At 56.2% G+C, this 21,008-nt stretch overlaps 2 protein-coding genes across 4 annotated transcripts; both read left to right on the top strand.

The window, feature by feature from the left end:
* The first annotated feature begins 1,424 nt into the window (after window positions 1-1,424).
* On the top strand, window positions 1,425-6,513 carry LOC103786137 (uncharacterized). 2 transcript variants are annotated; one of them, XM_034955628.2, is made up of 2 exons: window positions 1,425-2,251; window positions 2,643-6,513. In XM_034955628.2, exons 1-2 carry the CDS (start codon window positions 1,603-1,605, stop codon window positions 5,570-5,572), a joined length of 3,579 nt encoding a protein of 1,192 aa, XP_034811519.2. In that variant the 5' UTR covers window positions 1,425-1,602; the 3' UTR covers window positions 5,573-6,513. The 2 variants fall into 2 exon arrangements, with proteins under 2 accessions (XP_034811519.2, XP_054965939.1); XM_055109964.1 differs by having other exon boundaries at window positions 1,451-1,620; window positions 2,643-6,512.
* CAMKV (CaM kinase like vesicle associated) lies at window positions 5,947-20,905 on the top strand. 2 transcript variants are annotated; one of them, XM_008972249.4, is made up of 12 exons: window positions 8,930-9,162; window positions 16,492-16,600; window positions 16,718-16,849; window positions 17,029-17,103; window positions 17,317-17,455; window positions 17,594-17,714; window positions 17,876-17,951; window positions 18,042-18,178; window positions 18,345-18,423; window positions 18,636-18,723; window positions 19,013-19,124; window positions 19,218-20,905. In XM_008972249.4, exons 2-12 carry the CDS (start codon window positions 16,506-16,508, stop codon window positions 19,574-19,576), a joined length of 1,413 nt encoding a protein of 470 aa, XP_008970497.1. In that variant the 5' UTR covers window positions 8,930-9,162; window positions 16,492-16,505; the 3' UTR covers window positions 19,577-20,905. The 2 variants fall into 2 exon arrangements, with proteins under 2 accessions (XP_008970495.1, XP_008970497.1); XM_008972247.4 differs by having other exon boundaries at window positions 5,947-9,162; window positions 19,013-20,905.
* Window positions 20,906-21,008: the final 103 nt, after the last annotated feature.

The following is a 21,008-nucleotide window of genomic DNA, read 5'->3' as shown; positions in this document are numbered from 1 at the left end:
CCTGAAAGAACACAGCCCTGCCAGACAGAGGGAGGAGGCCCAGAGCTCAGATCTGGTGGGAAGGAGGAGGGCCTGACCCTACCACAGGTTAGAACCTCCAGACCTGGGCCTGTGGCAATGTGCAGCTCTCCAAACTGTTGCCTAGGCCTGTCCTTGTGGCTATAGGGCAGCTCTGAGCCTAGGCTGCTGCTCCAGGCAGGTTCCACTCCTCCCTGCCCCCCTTTTTTTCTCTCTATTTAAGAAATGGGGCCGGGCACGGTGGCTCACGCCTGTAATCCCAGCACTTTGGGAGGCTGAGGCGGGCGGATCACGAGGTCAGGAGATCGAGACCATCCTGGCTAACACGGTGAAACCCTGTCTCTACTAAAAATACAAAAAATTAGCTGGGCGTGGTGGCGGGCGCCTGTAGTCCCAGCTACTCGGGAGGCTGAGGCAGGAGAATGGTGGGAACCCGGGAGGTGGAGCTTGCAGTGAGCCGAGATCACGCCACTGCACTCCAGCCGGGTGACAGAGCGAGACTCTGTCTCAAAAAAAAAAAAAAAAAAAAAAAAAGAAATGGAGGGTGGAATTGCCCACCTGGTCTGGTAGCTTATATTTCCTATGCATCGCCCCATCTAATTCGTTGTCTGACTTGTCCTTGCTGTATATGCAGCTCTATGCCCACTGTGTACTCAGTCCTCCACCCACTATGTCCCCACTGTGGGGCTAGCCCTGAGACCACTGTGGTCTTACCATCCTGTAATTGCCACTTGGCTAGCCCTGTGGCTGCTGTGGTGCAGCCCTGTGCCCAGAGCTCTGCCCCCATTATGGCCAAGATGAAGCTGACACAATGTGACAAGAGCTAGAAATTCTGACTTGAGGATTCTGAGCAGAGGCCCCACCCCCACCCCTGCCACCCCCATCCCTACCCCTGCAGGATACTGGTCCTGGGCTTCAGGGACATGTGGCTCTGGGGAGGGGGCTCCATGAGGCACAGGCAGAGGAGAACCATCTGGAGCAGCAGAGACTGCCAAGGAGCTGCTGTCCCTGGAGCGGGAGCCGGGGAACATAAGGAGGGGAGCTTGGGACTGAGCTTGGGTCCCTCACCCACTTCTGCCTCCCAGGGTTAAGTGGTGAAGGGACTTTGCACACCATCCAAAGGTCCTGTGCCAGGGGCTTCCTCAGAGTCTCCCCTGCCTACCTTTTTCCTCTGGCCTTATCCTGACAGTTCCTGGCCCTCACTGTGGGACTAGCCTGGGCAGAATGTGCACCTGGCTGGGAAGGATAGGGGAGGCTGGCCTGCAGCTGACTGACTTCACTGGTGTCCCCTGGCCCCCTGCCTCCTAAAGTTCCCTGGGCAAGCCTCCATTCTTCAGGAGCATGGGGGCCCTGGTTTCCTACACTCTGTCACTCCCCAGGTCACTGTGATGTCACCCCTTCCCAGAGCCACATGTCCCTGAAGCCCAGGACCAGTATCCTGCAGGGTTAGGGATGGGCGCAGCAGGGGTGGGGGTGGATCCTCTGCTCAGAATCTTCAAGTCAATCCCCAGGGGGCTGTGATGTGTAAGGTCACCATGGCAATGGAGTGGGGGCAGGGCACCTAGGGCATGGAGCAGGAGGACTATGGAAGCCACCAAGAAGGTGGGGGGCCCTGATCCATCGGGTCCCCAGGACCACCCCTCAGCCGGCAGCCAGCAGCTGGGGAGTGGCCTCAGAGGGTCTCAGGGACCACGGATAAGCTCAGAATCCCTATACTTCAAGCAGGGGTTGTCATTGTCTACCAAGACCATCACTGATGGTGCCTGTGGCCCAGCCTCCCAGGCCTGCATCCCTGGGTCCATTTGCCAGCTACTCCAGGATCCTGCTTGGGTTAGCTCCCAGTGCTGCTGTGAGCAGGCCTCCCAGGATGCCCCGAGACTCTCCTCCACTAGTGTATCTTCAAGTCCCATTGTGGGAGCCCAACAATATCTCATCATGGAGGATGTGACCCTGACCTTACTAGAGTGCATGCACAGTGACAGCACCAGTGACATAGCCCAGTGTGGACCCTGCCGCCTTCGGTTTCAGGTGCAGAATTTGGGGGAAGGCAAGCGTCCAGCTAAGGTCCTGGTAGGCTGGGGCAAAGGCCCCTGCAGCTCCGACCAGATAGCCTCCTTGGGCAGCAGGAAGAGTCGGTGGCTGCCCTTCCTCCTCTCAGGAGAGAATGGTGCTCCCGAAGCCCAAGGTGCTCTTCTGGCTCCAGCTCAGGATCTAGCCCAAGATCAGGACCAGGGTAAGTGTCCAGCTCAGGCTGCTGCCCTAGTTACACATTCTTTTTTTAAATTTCTTTCTTTCTTTTTTTGAGATGGAGTTTTGCTCTTGTTGCCCAGGCTGGAGTACAATGGTGCGATCTCAGCTCACTGCAACCTCCGCCTCCTGGGTTCAAGCGATTCTCCTGCCTCAGCCTCCCAAGTAGCTGGGATTACACGTGCCCACTATCACATCCAACTAAGTTTTGTATTTTTAGTAGAGACTGGGTTTCTCCATGTTGGTCAGGCTGGTCTCAAATTCCCAACCTCAGGTGATCCACCTGCTTTGGCCTCCCGAAGTGTTGGAATTATAGGTGTGAGCCACCGTGCCCGGACTTACACCTTCTTTTCTGTCACTGACTCCTCCAATTCCAGCTTGGGCTACGACTCCAGCTCTGGATGTTACCCCAACCCCCACTGCAGTTGAAACTGACATCCATACCATTGATCACCTGACTGACACCACTGCAGTCACCAAGGGCCCATCTCAAGACCTCCTTCTCAGGAAGTGTGGCAATCAGTGGTCAACTGTCTTGGAGTCTTCCAAAATAGTCGCATCTTGCCAGGACAAAGTGAATCTCCACTCTAAAGAGGAGCCTCCCATCCCAAAGCCTACTCTAGAAGAGCGCCCAGACCATGCCCAGGAGAAGGAGGTTACCAGAAGGAAGGTGCCAACTGAGGAGGCTGAGAACCCCATGAAGAAACTTCTAGTCTCTACCTCCAGGCCAGGCAGCCCAATGCCAGGCCCAGAGCCCCCAGTTATCTCCAAGTCCCAGAGGAGTAGCCAGGAGATTTGTAGCTCTCAGTCACAGAAGCAGCTCCCCAATGTCTGTGACAATACCAGCTCTAATGTGCCGCTGTCTGCCTACCAAGTAACCTGCCACAAGCAGTCCCCATTCCAGTCTCCGAAGGAAGCCATGCAGATCCCCCTCTCCAGTGCCCCAACCTGCCAGCTTCAGGAAGTTGTGGAAGACCGTGTGCTGGTGTTTGATATGGCCACAGGCAGCACCAGGATGGGGCTGCTGTGCCATGACCCTGTGGGCTCACGGGCAGTGCTTGTGGGCCTCATGCCCAGCCACCCATCCATGTATGTCCCTGAAAATATGCTGTCCACCCAGCTGTTGGCCAAACCCATCCTGTCTCCTGACAGCAATCACTCCAGCTTTTGGTCTATCACACCCATGCTGTCCAGCCCGGTGCCCTGCAGCCTCTCATCTGGCAGCTACCGAGAGGTAGCCCTGATTCCCAAGGAGGCCAGGCTCAACCTGGAGTCATGGGACTCCCCTGGTACTGAGACACCCATCAGGGTTGGGATGCTGACTGGGCCTGTTCCACTGGGGATGCCCCTTCAATTTGATGAGAGGATACTGACCCATGACCCTAATACTAGCTGGTCCAAGCCTGATGGTGAAAAAAATGAACCTAGTCATACCATCTGGATGCTAGACCCTTCCATGGCACCCTCTAGGATGCCACATGCCTCCATAGTCCAGACCAAGAAACTGCAGTGGATGAACTCAGAGCCTGCTGCACCAGCCGATACCCAGGAAGTGCCCAGATCCCTCCTCCAGGAAGACATAGGCAGCCACGAAGAGGTCATTCCTGCTCACCCTGATAACCCTCAGGCCAAAGATGCTGGACAGACTCTCCTCACTGGGCAGATCCTCCTTGCTGGACAGCCACCCCTACCTGAGCACCCCCTTACTGATCAACCCCCTCTCACTGGGCAGACACCCCTTGCTAGGAATCCCTCTTTATCTAAAGAACCCCCCATCACCAAAGAGCCCACTCTTTCAAGATGGTCCCCCAACCCTGGAGAACCTGGCCAGGTCTCCACCCAGGAAGATGAGCCCTTAGGCCTGCCTACTCATGTAGGGGTATTTCAGGTGCCCCTGACCCCTGAGGAGACCTGTATCTATATGAGTAGAGACAAGGTTGGCATCAGTAATACTCAGCACTCCATCACGCATCAGCAGCAACCTGGCAACTCCCCTAGGACCCAGGAGGAGCAGCTTCCCTTGATCACATTTACCACACCTGGCACTGGACGCAAGGTCTTGCCCATGGCCATGGTGGCCACTGAGCCCCAGAGTGCCCCATTCAAGCTGACAGCTGAGGATCTTACACACTTATCAGTAGTTGCACACCTTGAACTGCCCCACGGGGCCTGCTATGAACTGGTGTCCACCATGGATGCTCTGCCAGTTCGGTCGCCAGTGCTCTGCTGCCACTCACTGGGACCCTTCCAGGACATGGCGGCCGTGGTGATTGATACAGGCACAGGATTCACCAAATGTGGACTGGCTGGAGAGGACCATGTCCTCAGTGTCATACCCTCACGAGTTCAGCTGCTGCAGCACCCAGCCCAGGGCCAGCCACGATATGCAGTGCCTGAAAACCAAGTGGGATCCTATTCAGTGCTGAACCGTGGTGTGGTCTATGACTGGGATGCACTAGAGGTGCTATGGCAGCACCTGTTCTATTGCAGGCTGGGTGTGCAGCCCGAGAAGCTGTCTGTGCTCGTAGCCGACTCGCCTATCTCACCACTCACCAACCGAGAAAAGGTGGCTGAAATACTCTTTGAGCATTTCCATGTCCCAGCCATGCAGACAGTGCATCAGGCCCTGCTGGCGCTCTATGCTTATGGACGTACCACTGGACTGGTGCTGGGCAGTGGCCATGGCACTTCCTATGTGGCACCCATCCTCACTGGGGATCTGGCCCCACTTGACACCTACCGGCTGGATGTGGCTGGTGCTGACCTTACTGACTACTTGGCCCAGCTGCTGCAGAGAAGTGGCCACTCACTGCCCCAGGCAGGACTGATCAACCAGATGAAAGGGGCCTGCTGCTACGTGGCCATGGATGTGGCAGCTGAGAGGGCCCACACCCAGGCGCAGGCCGAGGTGGACTTTGTGCTTCCAGACAAGCAGGTTATCACGCTGGGGCCTGAGCGCTTCTGCTGCCCTGAGGCCCTCTTCCAACCCAATCTGATAGGTCTCAACCAGCTGGGCCTTCCACAGCTGGCCCTCCTAAGCATCAGCCGGTTGGAGGCCAAGCAGCAGGAGCAGCTACTGGCCAATGTGGTACTGGACGGTGGCAGCACCCTCATGAGTGGCTTCCCTGAGCGCCTGAGACAGGAGCTGGGCCCTGGTGCCACTGTGCTGGGGTCTCCCCACCGTGCAGTTGCTGCCTGGCTTGGGGGCTCCATCATGGCATCCCGGAGCTCTTTCCAGAGCCTGTGGCTCAGCTGCCAGGAATATGAGGAAGAGGGCCCATGGGCTATCTATAAGTACCAGCTGTGAGCATATAAAAGTTCTGGTTCTGCTTTCTTTAAGCACCGTGGCATGTTTCAGCCACAGGGTGGTGTGGGAAAAGCAGGAGTCCAGGCATGGGGTCATGGATGGGGGCCCTGGCTCTCTCCCAAGGCATGCCCTGCCTCTGCACTCTGGAACTCCATGGGCCCTGGCAACCTACCCTTTCTAGACAGCCCCGGAGCCCCTTGACTGGCATTGGCTCTGATCTGGCCTGACCTTTACTGCACCCCAAGGGCAACCACAGACAGTGGCTGCTGTGGGTTTTGCCCTGTTGCCCTGACGACAAGTGCAATTACCCTTGATTGCCAGCTTGTTGCCATGGCAATTTCAAACATAATGTAATAACCCACACAGCCTGGAGTGAGTCACAAGGTGGGGGGCGGGGGGCAGCCCCCTCCCCTGGCTCCAGAGGAAAAGACTGCTTGCCCTTCCCCATTGTGGGCCCTCTTCTGGGGACTGAAGCCAAGCAACATGGACAACAGTCAGGCAGTTTCAAAGATGGCTGGGGGCCTGGGGTGGGAGGGTTCTGTGAGAGTTCAGGCTTCTTGGGGAGCTGCACTGGTAATCTAGGTACCTCCTAGAGTCTGAACCTTTGCTGGAGCGCTATGCTGGGTTAGCAGGGGCTTCTATCAGCCAGCCAGAATCTAAGGGCATAGGAGTGCCGGCCTTTGGCACCCTAGGGCTGGGAGTTGGGGGCACAGATAAGTCCTGGATCCTGGGTAGGAGGCCCAACCTGAGCTGGGGGATGAAGCTCTGTGGATACTGCGGCTCGCACCTTATTCTGCCCCTCTGACTTTCTAGCTTTGGTGGGAGCCAGAACTACGAACTTGGGCCCTCTTCTCCTCCTCAGCCTCCCAACCCAGGCAGCCCCTATCTTCAGGGTACAGGCCTCCTTAGGAGGGTCCTCATAAAGGCTACTAGGCAATGCTAATCTGGATTGCCTCTGCTCTTGTTCCAAACTCTGGTCTGTGCTAAAGGGCCTCCTGCCATCACTCTGGCCAGTGGAGTGGTGAGAAATCATGTCCCCTGACCCCGTCTGGCTTTGAATAGTGGAAGTAAGAACAAAGCTCAGCATTGGTCCCGTCCCTGCCCTGGAAGAGCTAAGAGGATGGCATTCAGCTGATGTTACTATCTCCTGCCTGAAAGGCAGCTGGAGGTTGAAGCCAAAACATTGAAGCCGGTCCTACCCTGCCTGTTCCTTCCTGTCTAGGGGCTGAGGGATAAGCCATGGCTCAATCCTAGCCCTGGGTTCTTGTCTTCAGATTGCCCTCCGCAAATGGCAAAGACTTGTCTATCTTCACATACACCAGAGATCAAGGGGCTGCTCTGGTGGGGAGCCTGAAAACAGCCAATGATGTAGGGTCAGCACAGACCCTGCCCACCGCTGGACATGGTCCAGCCCCCTTCCCATGTCCAGCTCTCAAAGTCTGATTCAGCCTCCACAATCCTGAGACTTGTGTCAGGCAGGAAGGGGACTGATAACTCCAGGGACCAGCTACAGCGTCCACACACACGTGCCAGCAAGCATGCCTGGGTGCACAAAGAATGCAGACACACGTGCCCCTGGGCACCACTGCGTACACTGTGCTGTTGCATCTCCCTCGGCAAAAGAGAGCATACACAACACGTACACGTGTGCACACACACCCTGCCACGTGCTCTCACCCACATGCACAGAGCGTGCTTAGGACCAAGAAGAGGTGGAGTACTGCCAGCAGCAGGCAGGGCGCTAAGGAGCCACCCCTTCCCCTGCCTAAAAATCCCCATTCCAGCTTCTCATTGACCCCCATGCCTGGATAGCCATGACCCTCAGGAAAGACAGAAAACATGTATGTGGCATGTGTGGGGTCAGCAAGCTACAGCTTGGCTACACCATAAAACTCAGAGACCCATTGTTTCAATAATAGTGGGCAGATGGCAGGAAGGACTCAGTGCCAGGCCATTCATTCATTCTGCAGACATCAGCCGAGCATACTGAGATGAGAAACGGGTTCTGCCTTGCAGATACCCAGCCTGCCAGGAGATTCCTACCCAGTGGTGGGGTGGGTCCCATAACCCGAGACCACTCAGAGCCCAGGGACCCCAGAAGTGGCACCAGCCTGGCCTAGAGGAGGTAACACCAAGCCAGGGAGGAAGGTGAAGGGCTCAGTACCCCCTCTGGAGGAAAATTTTGAGGAACCTTGTTTGAGGCGGTCATTTCCTAAGCTAGCCTTCAGTCTGAGCCCCAGCCCCAGCTTCTGGACTTGGACAGTCCCTCCTGTCATCAGCCATGGGTGGCCATGCAGGGCAGCCTTAAGATGGCTGAGGGTTTGGGGATGACCCCAACTCCCTCTCCCACAGCAGGGTCAGGAGGCTCACTGGGAGGAGTGAGGTGGGATAAAACCCAGCTCCAGACACTGAGAGGCCTGAGTCTGGTCTTCAGATACTGGCCTTAGGATGGTCCTCAGGGCTTGTGAGGGGTGTGGGTCAGGCTTTGGGTCCGTGAGCCTCACTGACAAGGGACAGAGAAATGGCCAAGGACTTCCTTTAAAGCTTCCTCCTGGTGGTTCTGAGCCTCCTCCCTCTGATTAGCACCCAGGCCAGGTGGGATACCTTGGTGCCACAGTTCTCCTGTGTCCCCATATCCCAGGCCAGGCCACTAGAGTGATACAACTCATGAAGTGTTTGACAGTGATTAGACTGAAAAGAAAGCAGAGGCCACACCATGTCACAGGTGACTTTTATAGTTTGGGAAATTTGGTGCCACACAGGAAGGGGCTGACTGTGCCGCCACCCTTGCTGGTACTTATGTTTGGGAAAGACTCTGGCCTTGCAGGAGTTGGGGATGGGGTGGGATAAGAGACTTTGCTACTACAGTCTAGGGCCCTCACTGTTTTCACACTGACTACCTGCAAACACACACCTCTGTGTGTTTACTGCTCCTAGCTAGGGGATGCGTAGCTAGGGGATGCTAGAGGATGCTACACTGACTACCTGCAAACACACACCTCTGTGTGTTTACTGCTCCTAGCTAGGGGAGCCTGCCCTAGCCCGACTGCCCATCTGGTTTTTCTAAGTTGGTCCTGCCTTTTGGGTCGGGTTCGGGGAGCTGGGCAAAGCCCCGTTCCCTAGAGACTAATGACTGGCAAGCGATCCTATGCAGCTCCAGGACTCAGGCTTTCCCCCAACTCTCCACTCACCACCCCTTACATTGGGCATAGGAGGCCTCCTCCGGCCCCAGGCTGAGGGCCTAAGGGAGCCATTGAGAACCTTGGCCAGGGCTAAGCAGGCCAGTGCTCACCAGCACCGCTGCCATCCCGCGCGCTCCTGCTCTCCAGTGGGATTCTGCCCTTAAGGCTCCGCCAGGGTCGGGGCGGGGCCGGTTGGGAGGCCCCGCCCCCAGCCCGCCCCCGGCCCGGGGTGCGAATCCGGTGCCGGCAAGCGGCTGGCGATGCTGGAGGTTCGCTAGCCGAAGCGGCTGCATCTGGCGCCGCGTCTGCCCCGCGTGCTCGGAGCGGATTCTGCCCGCCGTCCCCGGAGCCCTCGGCGCCCCGCTGAGCCCGCGATCACTTCCTCCCTGTGACCAACCGGCGCTGCAGGTGCGGGGCGGGCCGGGCTGGGGGCGCTTCCCGAACGCAGGTTGTGGGGCCTTGGGGGATTGTTTCCCTGGCTCGAGGTTCGGGATGCAGAGTGCGCGGGGGCGCAGCGAGGGCTCGAGGTCCTGGCGGGGTCAGAGCGCGCGGGCTTTGCAGATTTGGGGGAGGGAGTGCGGGGTCGGGCTAAAGTTCCCCATTACCTCGGACGGCTTGGGGGTTCTGGGGGGAAGCTTCTGCGGCTCGGAATTGTGAAAAGATTAACCCTCGAAGATTCGTGGTCCCCCGTGAGGATAGGGGCCGAGAGCTGAGCCGTCCCTCCCCGTTCCCAGAGCCGCCTCCAGCCCCTCCCAACTGTCCCCGGGCCCCTTCCCTCCTGCTTAGCAGTCACTAATTTCCATGACAACGGAGAGTTCTTTATGGGCGACAACCCGGAGGGGGCTGGGCGGGGCTGCCGCGGGGTGGGGGAGGAAGCTCCAAGCCCCTGGGGACCAGCAGCCCCCCAGCCAAAATTCAGCTTCCAAGCCTTCACCTGGGTGCCAGCTGGGGGTCCAGTGCATGGACCCACGTGCACGGTGGGGGTGGGGGCGCACATGTTCCTGCTGGGAGGTGCGGGGCTTGGTGCTCACACGTGTGCTTTCCGCATGTGTGTTGCTGTGCCAGCGGGGGCGAGCCAGCAGCACTTGGGAAAGGGGTCAGGGTGGCACCACGGTGGGGAGCAGGGCCCCTGGCTGGAGGTGGCTGGGATAGTGACAGCGTGAGCTTCTGCCTTCCCCAGCTTGTACTGTCTGGCAGAGACCCTGGGCTCTTGAGCCCCAGCCCCCTCCCCGCATAGCTCTGCCAAATTGCTTTTGTCCGCACCTCCCAGGCAGATCCTGCTCCACCACGTTCCTTCCTAAGGATCAGGGCCCTCTGTCCCACACTAAAAGCTCAGAGTCTGCAGTAGTCCAGTCCCTGTGCTGTACTCCCCTTACCCCCAAGTCCAGGCTTTGAGCCCCCAGGACTACCTTTAGAGACCTGGTGCCCTCCCCCACCCTCAGAGTTGATTCCTGGCAGCTCCAGCGACTTCTGAGCCTCAGTTTCCTCAACTGGGGAACTGGTGTCTCCACTCAGAGTCAGGTTGGTTTCCAGGGTGGGGCAAGGGTCTCCCTTTTCTAATATTTGGTGTGGACCCTTCAGGTGCCCTCCTAGGCTGGCTGTTCACATATCTCTGATGGCCCTACTCTCCAGCCCCATGCCCTGGCCACCATTCACAGGCAGGCAAGCAGTCCTCTGCCCTGGGAGAAGGCCAGATTCCATGGTTTCCATTAGGGGAAACTGAGGCATGGGGAGGGGAAGGGCTGTGTGGTTATCCTGTTTCTGGGTTGCTTGTGGTGCCGTTTCTGGCACTCATGGCAGGATCTGCTGTTGGGGGTTGGTGAGAGGGAATTAAGCAGAGCTGTAAGAGGGGCTCTGGGGACCCAAAGCCTGGAAAGGATAGCAGATGGGGGAGGGGTTGGCTGGGAGGGTCTAAGTACAGCTGGGCCAACTGAGAAGAGGGACTATAAAGGGAAGCAGCCAGGCATCCGAGCCTCATTTCCATACCCCTATGCGTCTGCCTTCAACATGTTGGACCTGCTTTACCTAAGCTGCCGTGATGGCAGAGAGACGGGCTGGGAACTGTCCTGACTGGGGGGCTGCAGCAGCTGGCCTCCTCCCCACCAACATGCTCCAAGGAGCTGGCCTCCTTTTGGCTGTGCCTCCTACACCAAGTTCAGTGTATGTTTGGGGGATACAGGAGGGTGCAGTCTCGAAGGTCCCAGTACCATGGATAGCTCCTGGCCCAGGGATTTAGAGCACATCGCCATGGAGGCCTTAGGGCTCTGCTGGGCACCCATCCGCCCCCTTCAGAACTCCTGTCCACCTCCCCTTTCCTGCCCTTTGTGCCTGTGTCCCTTTTACTTTGTCATCTCCTTGCTCCTCTTCCATCACAGGTTCTGTCTTTGTCTGTGTCTCTGCCCCATTCTCTTTTTTCTAAATTCTCTCCATCTCCCCACCTCCCCTTTCTTGATGGGGACCTGGGTCACAGAACCTTGAAGAAGCAGCCAGGCTAAAGTCTCAGGAAATTCTTGAAGAAGGGACCTGACCAACACATCTCCCCTCCCCCTCCCCTTGTTTTAAAACTTCCATCACCATAGCAACCCTTTACTCTAGTGCCTTCCTCTGCATTTCCCCTCCTCCACCCACAGGGAAGCAGAGCCTCCAGTGGATTCTCCTTCAGGGGTTCAGAGATTTGGACCCCAAGTGCTTGGGAGGAGACAGCTGGCCTTTGGCTTTGCCTGCATGTTGACGGCTAAACTTTCGGGATGTAGCACTGGACTGCATGCCCACCCCCAAAACTGGAGAGACCTCTCCACAATACTCCCTCATTAGATGGGCAAAATTCAGCTGTAGGAACTTCTACCATGATTTAGCTTGAGCCGGAGGCTCAGTCAGGGCAACCCCTTGACCGGTCCCCTGAGGCAATTGGATGGTGGTCTAGAAGCTTGGCCCTTGTTCTTAACAGACCTTGAGGGAGGTCTTCAGCTCCCCTGGTCCTGTGGGTGACACCTCAGCTGTGAGTTAAGCAGGGCTTGGGCTTTAGCATGTTCATTGCAGCAGGAAACCCAGCCCCAGCCCGTGAGAGAGTAGAGCAGCAGAGAGGAGGGGGTGCCTGCAGGCTGGTGTTCACAGCTGCCACTAAATTAGGAGGTGTTGCCTACAGTTGTTGGGAGGCAGCTGGAGGCCTCTTGGGCCCCTCCTGGCCTCCCTAGATTTACTGCAAGCTCTGGAGCCCCACGTGGCAGGGGACCAAGGTAGCAGGAAACTCTGTTTATGTCTATGAAAGATAGGGCCTGAACCAGGATGATCTCAGCGGAGGAGGGGACAGGACCCCAATGTGGGGCCTCCGGACCTCTTGGCCTTTGTCCCGTTTGGGCTTTCCCTGGGCCAGACTTACCTAAAGATGCAGCAGAGTCCCTGGGGGACCATTTATCACCAGGGCACCAATAGAGGACCCCTCAGGATTGCTGGAGGCTCAATTCCCTGAGTCCAGTGGTCAGGCCCTGGGAGCAGGCCATAACTGGGGAGTGCTTGGCTCTCAGGCTCCATGAGAGCCAGCTGGAGGGCAATGGCGGCACCAGGGCCTGCACTCCCCACAAGCTCCCTTTGGGCAGCCCATAGTGCATACTGTTCAGTTCCTCTGCAGAGAGTGGAGGGAGCCATGTCTCCAGGGAAATGGCTGCTGTGGAGCTCCCGTGCCCTTCCATGGCCTAAGTGTACCTGAGGAAGAGCTCAGATCCTGTGTTGCTGAGAGGAGAGCTCTCCATTGTTGGGTGTTGGGTCTGGGCCATGGGGGTGAAAAATACAAACCCCTTCCACTTGGCCTCCTCTCTTTCTGAGAGCTGTCCCTTGGCTGTTCCTCCCAGGTCTCCTTTGTTGCAAGCAGGTGCCCAGGGCTTGGTGCACACACCCGAAACCTCCCAGGGAGCAACAGTGGATAGCAGATGGTGGAGTGGGTGTGGGCAGAGGGAACCAAGGTGCTAATTGAAAGCCAGGCCCCTCTTTCTCCTCTCTTTGCCCTGGGGCCAAGTCCAGGGCCCCAAGCCAGTATAGTTAGACTGGTGAGGAGGAGGAGGAGGAGGAGGAGTGACTGGCTGAAATTTGGGCAGCCATAGTAGGGGGCAGGGGAGACAGATCTGTTCCCATCTCAGCCTTGAGGCTTCAGGACATGGCTCCAGGCTGACATTACGGGGTGGAGGCCCAGTTTTCTGTGCCTTTCATGGGACAGACCCCCATGACCAGCCCTGGACCCCAGTGGGCACGAATGCATATGCAGAGCCGAAAGCTGGGGCCAGGATCAGGGACAGGCATGCACAAAACCTCCCACCCACACCACACTGGCAAAGCTGGGAGCTGTTGGAGTGGGGTGGGGGGTGGGGCATGGAGGTTGTGGAAGGTATCTCAGAAAAGGGCCATTTTGAATCTGGCCTTCGAGCATCAGGATTGTTTTGGACATTGTGTTGCACAAACCACCTTATAATGTCAGAAATCACAATGAAAGAAGAGATTCAGTTCTGCTCTCAGCACCTCGCTCATGTGGCAGCTGCTCCACAGGAAAGCCAAGGTGGGCAGAGCTCTTGCCAGTGCCCACACTTCCTACCATTGAGTGGACACAGTTGAGCTGGCGAGTCACCTGTGGTTGGACATTTAGGTAGTTGCTGAATTTTTTTTAATGTTATAAATAACTCTGCTGTGACAAATAGGAATCTGACGGGAGGCTTTTGGGGGAAGGGCACTCTTGCCAGAGGGAATGGTGTAAGCAAAGCAACAGAGCTGGGGCACAGGTCCCTCCCAGCCTTCTTGGGAGACTGCAGGCTAAGGTACCATCCTCCTGCCCAGTACACGGCCCTCAGACTGAGATGACTGTTGCAGGCCCCCTCCCGCAGCTGTTATGGTGTGAAAATGTGTAGCCGGCAATGGTAACTGGCTATGCCTCTGCTCTCAGCTGTGAGGATGGGATTCTGGCCACATGCTTCTCCCCAGTGGAGGAGTGCAGGGTTGTGCCCATGGTGGCAGACATGCAGTCAGTGACGATCTTCAAAGCCTCTCCTTTGTCTCTGCTGTGCCTCGCAAGATGGCTTAAACCCTGTCTGGAATAACGCTGATGAAATGCATTTGTATTCCCTGAGCCCAAGCAACCCAGATGAAGGAATGATAGAGTTTGTTCCCTAATGCTGAAGGCAAATCTGAGGGAGAATTTCCAGGGCTGTGACTCCTGGGAATCACAGCCTGGTGGCTGGCTTCTGCCTGGGAGGAAGCAAGTAGCAGCCAGGGTTGGCCATGGGGCTTGTTTGGGTCCTGGTCTTTGACTTTGGCTGGCAGAGTTCATCTTGCCAAGCTGCCTCCTTTGCCTCCTCCCTTCTCCACTACCTTGAGGCTGTGAGTGCCTTCAGGTCAGGGAGCATCTAGGTACCCCCAGGCCCTAGCTCAGGCCCTGCACACAGCAAGTGCTAATTGGCATGGAGGGAAAACATGCACAGTCAGCAGAGGCAGAGCAATTTCAGCGCAGCCTCAGTGCAGAGCTTGCTGTAGCCCCAGTGTCACACTGACCGGGTATTATGGAGGCACACCCTGGCGTCAGATCTGTGAAGGTCTAGTCACTAACCCCCCACCCCCAGCTTTGAGCATGGGCTATGAGTGCCTTTTCCTTTGGACACTGGAGTCAGCCCCCCTAGCACTACAGATGAGGATTGGGCTGTAATAGGCAGATTGCAGACCTGTGGGACACCGTGCCCCAGGTGGAAAAAGTGCCTAGCGCTCACTGAGCCAGCTATATCTGTTCTGTTTGGGGGCCTTGCACCTGGACCTGACAGCCCAGGTCCCCTGTGGGCCCCAGTGGGCATGAATGCATATGCAGAGCCGAAAGCTGGGACCAGGATCAGGCTTGTTTTGCTCTTCCTGACCAGTACACCTGCATACCTCCTGGCAAATCTTTTCCTACCGAGTCCTAATGCTGCCTCCAAAGCTTTACCTTGCCTCTCCACCCAGATTATCCCTCTGAGGAATCCCCCAAGCACTGTGCCTGAGTGCAGTATTTACTAAATTCATCGAAGCCATTATAGTAAAATAGTAAAAATTCGCACAGAAAATTAGTAAACAGAAGATATGTCTGCCTTTTTGACATCCAATTCTTTGCCCAGGAGAGAACTCTTATTTCCTTCAGTATTCTTCCAGAAAAGAGTTTGTGAGGGTACATCAGTATGTAAACTTTAAAAAATTTACCCAAGCCAGGTGTGGTGGCTCATGCCTGTAATCCCAGCACTTTGGGAAGCTGAGGTGGGAGGATCGCTTGAGCCCAGGAGTTCAAGAACAGCCTGGGCAACATAATGAAATCCTGTATCTACAAAAAAATTTTTAAAAATTAGCCAGTTGTGGTGGTGTGCACCTATGGTCCAGTCCTAGCTACTCAGGAGGCTGAGGTGGGAGGATCGCTTGAGCCCAGGAGGTTGAGGCTGGAATGAGCTGTGATCGTGCCACTGCATTCCAGCCTGGGTGACAGAACAGCTGGGCATGGTGCGGGTGCCTGTAATCCCAGCTGTGGTGGGAGGATCGTTTGAGTTCAGGAGCTCTGGGCTGCAGTGCGCTATGCCAGTTGGGTGTCTACACTAAGTTTGGCATTAGTATGGTGACTTCCTGGGAGCTAGAGCTCATCAGGTTGCCTAAAGGAGGGGTGAAGCAACCAAGGTCAGAGACGAAGCAGGTCAAAACTCCTGTGCTGATCAGTAGTGGGCTTGTGCCCATGAATAGCCACTGCACTCCAGCCTGGGCAACATAGTGAGACTTGTCTCTAAAAAAAGAAAGAAAGAAAGAAAAGAAAAGAAATAGGTCTTCCAGAATCCCCCCATGTGTCCTGAATCAATCATAACCCCTCCTTTTCTCTTAGAAGGGACCATTATCTGACTCTGCTTATTTCCTAGCTTTTCTTTATAGCTCTACTGCTGTGTTTGTATCCCCCGTACGGGTTTGTTCTGCCTGTTTGAACTCTATCAATAGACTCATACTATATGTATTCTTTTGTGTCTTTTTGCACTTAACACTGTGTAAGAGTCACCAGGTGGTTGGGTATAGCTGTAGCTCCTTTGTTTCCATTGCTATATAATATTCCATTGTGTGACTCTACCACGATACATCCTGTTGGTGGTGGTATTTGGTCTGTTTTCAATTTTTGGCGATTATGTATATGGCTACTATGAGCATTGTATGACTGTCCTGATGCACGAATATGTGCACTTCTGTAGGCACGTATTTAGGAGTGCAATTGCTGGTTCATAGGGTATGTTTGTTTGACTTTAGTGGTTTTACCAAACTGCTTTACAAAGGGGAGTTTGCCCTCTCCTAGCAGTGCTCACGTTCTTCATATATCCACTAACACTTGTTAGCTCTAGACCTTCAGAGATGACTAGCAGGTGGGTGGGTGGTTATAGCCCCCTTCATCTGTAAAATAGCTGAAATTTAAATAAACTGTTTGATAAGCCTTTTTTTTAATGTATAGAATACAAAACTATTCCCTTATGTATCAGTTTAATACATTTTTTCATATGTAGGCTGTTGCAGTTCAGGCAGCCAAGCTGAGTAGCTGGATGTCTAGCCAGAAAAGCAGGGGTAGGATCTAAGCCTGCCTATCCTCTAGCCCCTCCTGGTATGGTCTCTGCCCCTAGCTTGGCCTGAGCCAGGTTGGGGTCTCCCAAAAGCAGCCCCTATGTTGTGGGGAAGTGGAGAGTAGTACAGCTAAGCCAGACCCCATTGTGCCCGCAGGTTAGAGCCTGGCAATGCCGTTTGGGTGTGTGACTCTGGGCGACAAGAAGAACTATAACCAGCCATCGGAGGTGACTGACAGATATGATTTGGGACAGGTCATCAAGACGTGAGTGCTGGGCCTGTCAGGCAAGGCTGGGTGGGCTGGTGAGCAGGGGCTAGGGAAGTGGCAGTGGAGTGCAGCTGATGCTAAGGCCAGGCCTGAGTGGGTGCCTGTCGGCTGCAGTGAGGAGTTCTGTGAAATCTTCCGGGCCAAGGACAAGACGACAGGCAAGCTGCACACCTGCAAGAAGTTCCAGAAGCGGGACGGCCGCAAGGTGCGGAAAGCTGCCAAGAACGAGATAGGCATCCTCAAGATGTGAGTTTGAGGCCTGGGATTGGGGTGGGGTGGGAGGCAGCAGGGAACGGCTTAGAGGGCAAGTGGCCTCAGGCAGTCCCAGCCTCTGGCCAATTAGTCTGCTGTGGCCACTGTGGCGACCACAGCCTCTCCCAGGGGTTCATCCAGCCCTAACTACTGGCTCCCCTCCCTGTCGCCAGGGTGAAGCATCCCAACATCCTACAGCTGGTGGATGTGTTTGTGACCCGCAAGGAGTACTTTATCTTCCTGGAGCTGTGAGTGTGGGTCTGGGGACCCAAGATTCCCCAGCGCCCAGGGCTTTCACCTGTCCCACCCTCTGCAGCTAAGGAAACCCCCTTTCTGGACCCTTGGCGTCCCAGGTCCCTGTGCCTTGCTCAGCCAGCTGCCTGGCGTAGGCAGCTCACCCAAGTGCTCCTGCCCTACCCCTGATTCTGCCCACGCCAGGCTCAGGGGCTGGTGTCCCTCAGGGCCACGGGGAGGGAGGTGTTTGACTGGATCCTGGACCAGGGCTACTACTCGGAGCGAGACACAAGCAACGTGGTACGGCAAGTCCTGGAGGCCGTGGCCTATTTGCACTCACTCAAGATCGTGCACAGGAATCTCAAGGTGAGGGCAGAGCCAGAGTCAAAGGGCCAGTTGGCAGCTGGGCTGGTGCTGGGGTGGGCAGCACCTCAGGGCCTTTGTCTAGCCTCCAAGGTCCTCATGGTGTCTTCTGCTCACCCACATGCTATTCTCACACCACAGCTGGAGAACCTGGTTTACTACAACCGGCTGAAGAACTCGAAGATTGTCATCAGTGACTTCCATCTGGCTAAGCTAGAAAATGGCCTCATCAAGGAGCCCTGTGGGACCCCCGAGTATCTGGGCAAGCAGGGGGTGGGGCAGGGGCAGGGGGATAATGGGGGGCAGCCTTCAGGGAGCTGCTCTGGGCAGGGGGAAAATGTGCTCATCTCAGGAAGCTGGTGTGGATGGTACTGGACCTGGCTAGGCCTGATACTGACCAGCAGATGGGCGCTGTGTTTGTAGCCCCAGAGGTGGTAGGCCGGCAGCGGTATGGACGCCCTGTGGACTGCTGGGCCATTGGAGTCATCATGTACATCCTGTGAGTGGACAGATGGACAAGCAGGCTTGCAGTCAGATGGGGTGGGGGCATGTGTCTGTGGCCTTTCTGTGTGACCCTTCCCCCATGCAGGCTTTCAGGCAACCCACCTTTCTATGAGGAGGTGGAAGAAGATGATTATGAGAACCATGATAAGAATCTCTTCCGCAAGATCCTGGCTGGTGACTATGAGTTTGACTCTCCATATTGGGATGATATTTCGCAGGCAGGTGAGGAGGTGCCTGCCCAGCACTTGGTAGAACGCAAGGGAGTGGGGAGGGTGTCCTGCTCTCATCTTCCTCTGTGGTATTCTGCTTCTGTCCCCCAGCCCATTTATCACCTCTAGACATTGAGATGGGGTGCCCATGACTATCCCCTCCTTGGTTTTGTCCACAGCCAAAGACTTGGTCACAAGGCTGATGGAGGTGGAGCAAGACCAGCGGATCACTGCAGAAGAGGCCATCTCCCATGAGTGGTGAGCAGGGTCCAGGGGAGGGTGGGAGAGGCCAGGGTCCCCCTCACACCCAGCAGCCCCATCTTTGAGGCCTAGAAGGGGTGCAGGTACCTAGAGCTCAGGGCAGCCCAGAGGCTCTGCCTGGTAGTCCCTGGATGCCACATAGAAGGGCTGGGCAGAGTCTCCACAAAGGCTCATTCTCTCAGATCCAGACACACTTGCACCCTTTCCAGGATTTCTGGCAATGCTGCTTCTGATAAGAACATCAAGGATGGTGTCTGTGCCCAGATTGAAAAGAACTTTGCCAGGGCCAAGTGGAAGGTAAAGCTTGGATAACTCCCTTCTTGGCTCTATCCCAAGTATTGCTTCTGGCACTCAGTTTCTTGCCTGCATCACACCCCTGCAGCCACACACAAGCTTTTCTCAGGCCATCAGGTGTGGGTGTAGCCACTGTGATTACCTTAAGTAGGAGTGCTGAGCAGCTGAGTACTTGGCCCTAGGGTGGATGGAGGTGGCTGCGGGTACTATGGAAGGAGTTTGGTTTGGTCACTGCCAAGCAATGGATCCAGCAAGCCTCACCCTTAGCCTTTCTCCACTGTGCTCCTTTCAGAAGGCTGTCCGAGTGACCACCCTCATGAAACGGCTCCGGGCACCAGAGCAGTCCAGCACGGCTGCAGCCCAGTCGGCCTCAGCCACAGACACTGCCACCCCCGGGGCTGCAGGTGGGGCCACAGCTGCAGCTGCGAGTGGAGCTACCTCAGCCCCTGAGGGTGATGCTGCTCGTGCTGCAAAGAGTGATAATGTGGCCCCCGCAGACCGTAGTGCCACCCCAGCCACAGATGGAAGTGCCACCCCAGCCACTGATGGCAGTGTCACCCCAGCCACCGATGGAAGCATCACTCCAGCCACTGATGGGAGTGTCACCCCAGCCACTGACAGGAGCGCTACTCCAGCCACTGATGGGAGAGCCACACCAGCCACAGAAGAGAGCACTGTGCCCACCACCCAAAGCAGTGCCACGCTGGCCACCAAGGCAGCTGCCACCCCTGAGCCGGCTATGGCCCAGCCGGACAGCACAGCCCCAGAGGGCGCCACAGGCCAGGCTCCACCCTCTAGTAAAGGGGAAGAGGCTGCTGGTTATGCCCAGGAGTCTCAAAGGGAGGAGGCCAGCTGAGTAGGCAGCCTGGTGAGGGGGGGCGGGGGATGGGCAGGAGGGTGGGAGAGTGGATGAGGGGCTTCTCACTGTACATAGAGTCACTGGCATGATGCCCTCGCTCCCCCATGCCCCCACATCCCAGTGGGGCATAACTAGGGGTCACGGGAGAGCAGTCTCGTCTCCTGTGTGTATGTGTGTGAGTGGTGGGCAGGCCAGTGGCAGGGCCGGCCCCAGCCCCTGCATGGATTCCTTGTGGCTTTTCTGTCTTTTGCTAGCTTCACCAGTTTCTGTTCCTTGTGGGATGCTGCTCTAGGGATACTCAGGGGGCTCCTGCTCTCCTTCCCCTTCCCTTCTTGCCTCACCATTCCCCTAGGCAGGCCCTGCAGGTCCCACACTCTCCCAGGCCCTAAACTTGGGCGGCCTTGCCCTGAGAGCTGGTCCTCCAGCGAGGCCCTGTCAGCGGTCTTAGGCTCCTGCACATGAAGGTGTGTGCCTGTGGTGTGTGGGCTGCTCTAGGAGCAGATACAGGCTGGTATAGAGGATGCAGAAAGGTAGGGCAGTATGTTTAAGTCCAGACTTGGCACATGGCTAGGGATACTGCTCACTAGCTGTGGAGGTCCTCAGGAGTGGAGAGAATGAGTAGGAGGGCAGAAGCTTCCATTTTTGTCCTTCCTAAGACCCTGTTATTTGTGTTATTTCCTGCCTTTCCGAGTCCTGCAGTGGGCTGCCCTGTACCCTGAACCTCATGAGCCTCTAAGGGAAAGGAGGAACAATTAGGACGTGGCAATGAGACCTGGCAGGGCAGAGTACAAGCCCAGCACCCAGTGTTCCAGCCTTACTGGGTCCTTACCCTGGGCCAAACAGGGAGGGCTGATATCTCCTTGCTCTTCCTAGATGCCCACCCCCTACAATCTCAGCCCACAAGTCCTCTCCACCCTAGGGGGCTTGCTGCATGGCAATAACTCATAATCTGATTTGGAGGTTTGCCCTTTACAGGGGCAGATTTTCTGCTCAGTTCAACAATGAAATGAAGAGGAACTCCCTCTTTCTACAGCTCACTTCTATCAGAGGCCCAGGTGCCTCAGAGCCACATTGAGTTGCTTTTTCTGGGATGAGGAAGTAGAGTTAAACTCCCCAGTTTCCTGAGGGAGGCTCCTGACAGGTGCCCTTTGTCAGACCCTACCACAGCCTGGATAGGCAGCCACATTGGTCCTCGCCCTTGCTCGGCACTCCGTGGTGGTCCTGCCCTTCTCCCTGCATGCCTGTGGGTCTGCTCTGGTGTGTGAAGGTCAGTGGGTTAACTGTGTGCCTACTGAACCTGGCAAATAAACATCACCCTGCAAAGCCTCTGGCCACCCTCTCGCCTTTGCTTCCTCTGTCCTACTGGGGAGGAGCCCCTGGAAGGCAGTGGGGAGGGGAGAGGCTGGGAGCAGGTTCACAAGTAGTGGCC

Source organism: Pan paniscus, chromosome 2, assembly GCF_029289425.2.
Source record: "Pan paniscus chromosome 2, NHGRI_mPanPan1-v2.0_pri, whole genome shotgun sequence".
NCBI lineage: Eukaryota > Metazoa > Chordata > Mammalia > Primates > Hominidae > Pan > Pan paniscus.
Note: the sequence above shows the minus strand (reverse complement) of the source record. Positions and strands in the feature narration are given on the sequence as shown.